Source organism: Sorex fumeus, unplaced genomic scaffold (genome assembly GCF_029834395.1).
Source record: "Sorex fumeus unplaced genomic scaffold, SorFum_2.1 ptg000006l, whole genome shotgun sequence".
Classification (NCBI taxonomy): domain Eukaryota; kingdom Metazoa; phylum Chordata; class Mammalia; order Eulipotyphla; family Soricidae; genus Sorex; species Sorex fumeus.
This window is the reverse complement of record NW_026606063.1, coordinates 46,001,068-46,007,828: the sequence shown is the minus strand read 5'-3', so window position 1 is coordinate 46,007,828 and position 6,761 is coordinate 46,001,068. Positions and strand designations below refer to the sequence as shown.

Below are 6,761 nucleotides of genomic sequence, written 5' to 3'. Positions count from 1 at the left end.
TGTTTACTGATGGATTGGCAGGGACGGCCAATTTGCTTCCTGCCCCACCTTCTCCTCCCTCCCAGGCTCACTCCTCTGCCACATTCCACGGCCATCTCGCGATGGACCAGGTGCGGCTCAACAGTCTGAGCCTTCTAAAGACGGGAAAGCGGCGCTCTCACAACTCCTTCGACATCTTACAGAGAGAAAAAAAAAAGAGAGAGAGATAAAGGGTGAGAGAGAGAGGGAGAGAGAGACCCCACCACCGGGTCGGCTGCCATTAATTGACAAAGCGACAAGAAGGAGACACCAAGAGGAAGAACCTGGAGGGGCGGTGCCCTAGGAGACGGAGCCCTGCGTGGGCGGGGCCTCGCGCAGCTGCGTTTCTTATTGGGCCCTCAGGCTGCCAGTCGCGGCCGCTCCCTCCCGTCTCCACCCCTTCCGCGCTGGCTGTCAGTTATAGACGGCGGGCGGGGCGGGGCTGTGACTTCCGGTTGGGGGCAGAAAGTTAGGTCGAGGGCGGGGCGGCGGCGAGGGAGGAGGAGGAAGAAGAGGGAAGGGCCGGGCGGCGGCGGCGGCGGCGGCGGCTCTAGGTTGTTCGGTGGCGGCGGCTGCGGCTCTCTTCCGGGCGGACGATGGACAGCCAGGGCAGGAAGGTGGTGGTGTGCGACAACGGCACCGGGGTAAGGCGTCCGGCCGAGCCTTGCCGAGGCCACTGGCCCCGGCGGGGATGGGCGCGGGGTGAGCGAGCGCTCCCTGGGCGTCGTGGCTGTTCCTCGGGGCCCTCGCGGCCCCGGCCGGAGGGGTCGCGGCCGTGGGCTGCGCGGGCGCGGGGCAGGAGCGGCCTGTCCGGACCCTCGTGTGGGCGATCCAGTCTGCCCCTCACCCCTTTCAGGGGGTTCAGGGCGGCGGGCCAGGCCGCCTCTGCAGGGGAGACCCCACCTGCCTCCCGGTTGGCGCGCGGCTCGCGGGCTCCGGCGGGGGCGAGCGCTGAATGAAACGCCCCGAGTGGCCGTCGATTCGGTGGTGGGGGGCGTTCAGGGCCGGGGGCCCGGGGTCGCCGGGACGCGAAAGGGGTTTGAGAGAGGCCTTCCTCTTCCTGTGTGGCCGAAGACGCGGAGCTGGAGGCAGGAAACGGGCCTTAAAGAAGAAAAGGGAAGTGCTGTCTGTCACGCAGCGAGCCTCACCCCTTCCTTTCTCCGCGCCCGAGCTCGGCTGCTTTTTTAAGTTTCCCTGTCGAGAAGGGGCGGCCAGGGCAGCAGCGACCTCCCCCCTCCCGACGCTTTTTTGTTTGCTTGTTTGTTTGTTTGTTTGTTCGTTCTGCGTGCTGGGAGTCTGGCTGGGCTGCAGCCCGCCGAGACCGGCGTGTTTCCTGGGTGATGTACTCGGGAGGTCTCGAACCCCCGCGGCGGCGCCCCAAGTGTGCATCCCGCTGACCTTGGGGCCAGTTCATCGGTTCGGGGTCCCCCCCGACCCCCGACCCAGTAAACCCGTTTACTTAGGTGCCCAAGACCGATGGTATATCTCTGAGAATCTAAAATGCAAATCATTGTGAAAAAAAAATCGGCTTCCCCCCCACCGATTTTGTGAATTATTTGCAAGTCGTTTCTGCCCATCTCCTTCTCCATCTCCATCCTTAAAAAAGAGAAAGTACTTGGGATGGCCCTCAGCAAATTAGAAAACTGAATTGCTACTTTGGGAGAATTCGCTGTGGTCCTGTCGTTTTTCTTCTGCATTAAGGTGATAGCTCACCCGTTTAGAGGTGAAGTAGTTTTGATGTTTACTCCTTACATTGTGACTTTTGAGTGAAACTAGGTTTAAGTGGAACCTTAAAACATTTTGGAAAGGATTGCAGAGATGGGGAGGAAAAAGAGTTTCTACTTCATTGTCATAATATTGCGCTGGTTGGATCTGTTGCGTACATTTACAGGTAATAGTTATACTGGTCTGATCTAAAATGGACAAAAATGCTATCATAGAATCGGATAGCCATACAAAATGGAATACTGTTGTTTTTTTTTAATTTATTTTATTTTTTAAAGGAGATAGGTGCATGCCAGAGAGTTCTATGGGCTGGAGTGCATGTTTTGCATTCTGGAGGCCTAAGTTCTGTCCTGGACACATGGGCCTCTGAACACATCCAGGAGTGACCCCTGAACACTTACTTAGCCCAAAAAATGGGAGGAGGGAGAGGAAGGCAGATTCATCACTATGAAAAGATGTCTTAATTTGTTTAAGATTTTTTTAAAAGTTCTAAATGATCTAAATGATCTTATTTACCCAAGGGTTTTTTTTATTAAAAATACTTATATGTCCATTAACTTTTTTCCGTATGTCATAGTTTTGAGAGACAGGTGAGATTGCTTATAGTGATTGCTTTTGATATAAGGGGATAGGACTTCAAGGGAAGGACTTGGGAAACACATTTGTTTGTTTGGGGGTGCCCACACCAGGGCTTGTCCCTGGCTCTGTGTTCTTGAATCACTCTTGGTGATGCTTGGGGGACCATATGTGGTGCCAGGGATAGAAACGTCTTAACCTTCTGCACTATCTCTGTCTCCAGTCTTTTGGAAAAACATTTTTTTAACTTGTTAAGATTTCAATTAACTATAAATATGTATTACTTTTAGCGTTAAGACTCAGTCATAGGTGCTTAGAAACAATAGCCTGATAAACATCAGTAGCTACTGTGGTCTTAAAATAACTCTTAAATAAAAAAAAAATTTCTTTTTAGGGCCCCCAAACATTGCATATAATCCACAAAGCCCTACCAGGAGTGAACTCTAAGCAGATCCAGGAATAGTCCCTGAGTACCACCAGGTGTGGCCAGAATCTCCTCACACACCACTCTACCCCCCATCCCCAAAAGCTAATTAATAAAAAAGCAAAAGCTTCTTCTGAACATGTCAGATGTTTTCCTTAGAAATCAGAACCAGTTATATCTTAACAGATTCTTCTTCCTTTTTTTTTTTTTTTGCTTTTTTTTTGGAGGGGCGGGGGTCATACCCGGGAATGCTCAGGGGTTACTCCAGGCTCTGCACTGAGGAATCACTCCTGGCAGTGCTCGGGGGACCAGATGGGATGCTGGAAATTGAACCTGGGTCTTTCCACATGCAAGGCAAATGCCCTACCCACTGTGCTATCACTCCAGCCTCAGATTCCTCCTTCTTAAAGGGTGATGAACCTTTTATTTATAGTCTATGTGAATTTCTAAGTAATATTAACCACAAGGTCATTTTTTTTTAAATAAAAAAAACCACAGGTCCTCAATAGAGAACTAGCAGTACTTGGGTCACCAGTCTGGCATAGGCATGTCGTACCCTTGTGCATAGCTGGATGGGATGGAGCACTGTGCACCACTTGAGCCATCTGCTTGACCCCAGACGTAAAGTTTTTTATGTTACTATTTCATTTGTTATATCACAGTATATTATTGATCATTTTTATATCTCCCATAATTTAAGAATCTTATTAAGATAAAAGGTCAGTTACTGTGACATAAATATGAATAAGTATAGTTAATTCGGACAAAGCTTTATGTAATTTGTTTTCGGTTCCTAACTTTAAAATTTTATTTAGATTTTCTAGACATGATTGACTGGTAATGATGACACAATTCTAATACATATATATATATTCTTACATTTTTGAGGATTAGGAGCCATTTGGCATATCTGTTTCTTGCTATGTATTTTTTATTGTACTCTTAATTACATTTATCTACCTGAAGGTAGTGTGATTCCTTTATAATTAAATAGTAAGTTCAAAATTAGTTTCTGAGAGTGTGTGGAAGTAGTTTTTCCCCTACTGCAACTTGTCTTCTTTATTTTAGGTTTTTAAATTTGGTATAGCACTTTAACCTCTGGAAGGCCCTAAGTTAAGGTGCTCTGAGGTACATGAATTCTTATGATTTGCTGAATGTTGGCTTAGAGTCTCTTCCTTACCATTCCGGACCAGAGTTTCATTAGGGAGGCTTAGAGGAAGTTAACTACCTTATTCTGGCAGTTTACGTATTTTCTCCTCATAACTGTTCAGACCTATTGTCTAAAATACAGCCTCTGGGACTAGAGAAATAGGACAGTTTTTTAGTATATGTGCCGCCGAAGCAAGCACTGGAGAGATGGGACAGGGCTGAGGCATTTGCCTTGTACCCAGACATGATCCCTGGCACCACATATGGTTGCCTAAGCACATAGCTGGGAGTAAGACCTGAGCACCACTGTGTGTGGCCTTAAAATCAGAACCCCTACCACCCTCAGGGGGGAAAAAAATCCCTCAGAAAAACGTCAATATCAGTGTAAGAAACTAATAAAGGGAGGAGCAGGGAGTTAATTCAAGTGGTAGAGACAGCTCTAGCATGTGTGAAGCCCTGAGTTGTTTATTGAGGGGTGGGGGGCACTGTGTTTGGGGTTGCTTCTGCCTGTGCTTGGGAGTCTGTAAGGTGCTAGAATCAAACCTGAGGCTCCTGCTGGCAGAGCACACAGATGCTTAGTCAGTTGAACTATTACTCCAGCTCTGAAGCCCTAAGGTTTTTCCCCAGTAATGCACTGTTCCCCACTGCTCAATATTCCCTTAGTAGCATGGGCCCTGAGCACCTAACCACAGAGCTCACTCCTGGACTGAATGTTGCTGGCTGTAGCCCCTGTTAAAAATTAATAAAGTAAAAATATAAATTAAATGAGCACAATGTGCCTTTATGAAACCCCAGTTTATTTTTTGAAGGCAGGAAGGTACTTTCACAATAAATAAGCATTTTTGTTTTCTTGAGAGAACATTTTTTGAGCCCAGAGGAATAGTACAGGGACTTGGAGTGCCTGCCTTACAAGCAAGCATCTGGTCACAAGTTCGAATCCCCCGTGTTCCACATGTGTCTAGTATAGTCCTGGCAGCTCAGCTCTCTGCCATCCCTGGCACCACATGCAAATTCTGTTTCTACACCATAGCGGGTGTGCCACACACAAAGGGGATGCAACCCCCAGTTAGCATGCAACTCAAAAGATTTGCAAGTGTGGAAGTGTGACCTCTGGCTGGCATTCATGTGAGCAATGGCACAGTCCTCTTTGAGCATCACAACCGTAGCTTGTGTGCCTCAGCTGAAGGAAGCACCACAGCCAAGGGGTGCACAACCCTCAGTGAGCTCCGGCCAAGTGTGCAAGCCCCACAGCAAGGCTTGTGTGCAACCTTGGTCCTCACAACAACAAAAAAAAGCCTCAAAGGGGAGGGGGAGGGTATTTTAAATAAGAAAAAAGAGAACAGTCTACTGTTCGCATTCTTACCATTTGATGACTCAGTGGGAAGTAAGGGAGCTAGTTTCAACCACTGTGCTATGAAGAGGAAACTATATATGGTAAAATCTGCTTTTTTAACACAGCCTTTTTGCACACAGTGAGAGAACTAAGTTACCATGCGGTAAAATGATTGGCGTGGAGGAATAATTTCAACCATTAAAACCATGTCAAATGGCTACTTAAAATGATATTGGGAGTCTGTAAAAAAAAAAGTATTGTACTTTATCACACGTTTTAAATTTTTTTAAATACTGGCTTTTTTTTTTTTTGCAAGAAATGCCAGGTTGCCTGATTTTATATTCTTTTTTTTGTTTGTTTTGGGGCCACACCTTGTGGCGCTCCGACCTTTGTCCTAACTTTGAGCAGGGATCACGCCTTACCCTGTACTAGCCCTCTGGCCCTTATTTTATATTCTTGAGAAATATGTTATTTCTGTTACTTCTGTTACTAATACCGTCACATTTGAAATAACAAAGTAATGCAGCTAGCTATTGCCATTTTGACGAGATACAGGATGCTATGAATAATTGTTAATTCTTGGTAACTGTGGCGACACTTGTTCCTAATAAGTCATTGATAAAACACTAATTTCACTAATAAGTGATGTTTGGATTTGAATTTCTGATTTTCCATTTTATAAAGCAGGATTGTTTTATTTCTGGGGAACCTCAGTTTTTATCTTTTATAAAAATGTATTGCCCTTTAGGGTATCCTTAGATGGTACTTTCAGATACAAGCCGCTTATCAGCACAATTATAACTCAGCATTGGGTGATATGATTGTTTACAAATTTACCTTGTAGCTTGTTTCTGCATGGGTCAGACCCAGAATGAGAGAGGAGGGATCTCTGTCTCCACTGTCTTCCGTGCGTCAGCTCTTCCCTTGCTCCAACTCCTCTTAGGATTCCTCATGTAATTAAATTATTTGTTTACATTTAATATGCTTAAGATGACTCCTCCCAACTTTTTGAGGGCTGATTCTTCAGCCGTTCACTCTTTAATTTCCTTTAAGAATATTTGTGCCTTGAGGCTGGAGTGATAGCACAGCAGGTAGGGTGTTTGCCTTGCACATGGTCAACCCGGTTGGATTCCCAGCATTCCATATGGTCCCCCCAAGAACCACCAGGAGTAATTCCTGAGTACATGAGCCAGGAGTAACCCCTGTGCATCGCTGGGTGTGACCCAAAAAGAAAAAAAAATATTTGTGCCTAGTTAGTGAGAATTTTCACTGATGAATGGGCATTTTCAAAACACCTTCTGCCTATATATTACTTGTAAGAAAACATAATTAAAATTTTTTTGTGGTTGTATGGTACTGGGGATTGAACCCTGGGCCTTGCCCATGCAAGGCAAATACTCTACTACCTGCTTTCCCCGGCCTAAACAGAACAATGTAATATCCATATATTTGCTTTGGGTATTTGAAACGTATTTGTAAATTATGACTAATGCTGATGACTGGTGACCTTAAATTTTTTTTTATGGGTCTGGGAGA

At 45.9% G+C, this 6,761-nt stretch overlaps 1 protein-coding gene across 2 annotated transcripts in view; it reads left to right on the top strand.

Annotated features, from left to right (window-relative positions):
• Nucleotides 1-488: 488 nt before the first annotated feature.
• Nucleotides 489-6,761, top strand: part of ACTR2 (actin related protein 2) — a 49,640-nt gene continuing 43,367 nt past the window's right edge. For both annotated transcript variants that reach the window (XM_056124218.1, XM_056124211.1), the window contains exon 1: nucleotides 489-662. In XM_056124218.1, the coding sequence (XP_055980193.1) occupies nucleotides 615-662 (48 nt within the window). In that variant the 5' untranslated portion in view covers nucleotides 489-614. The remainder of the gene's footprint in view (nucleotides 663-6,761) is intronic.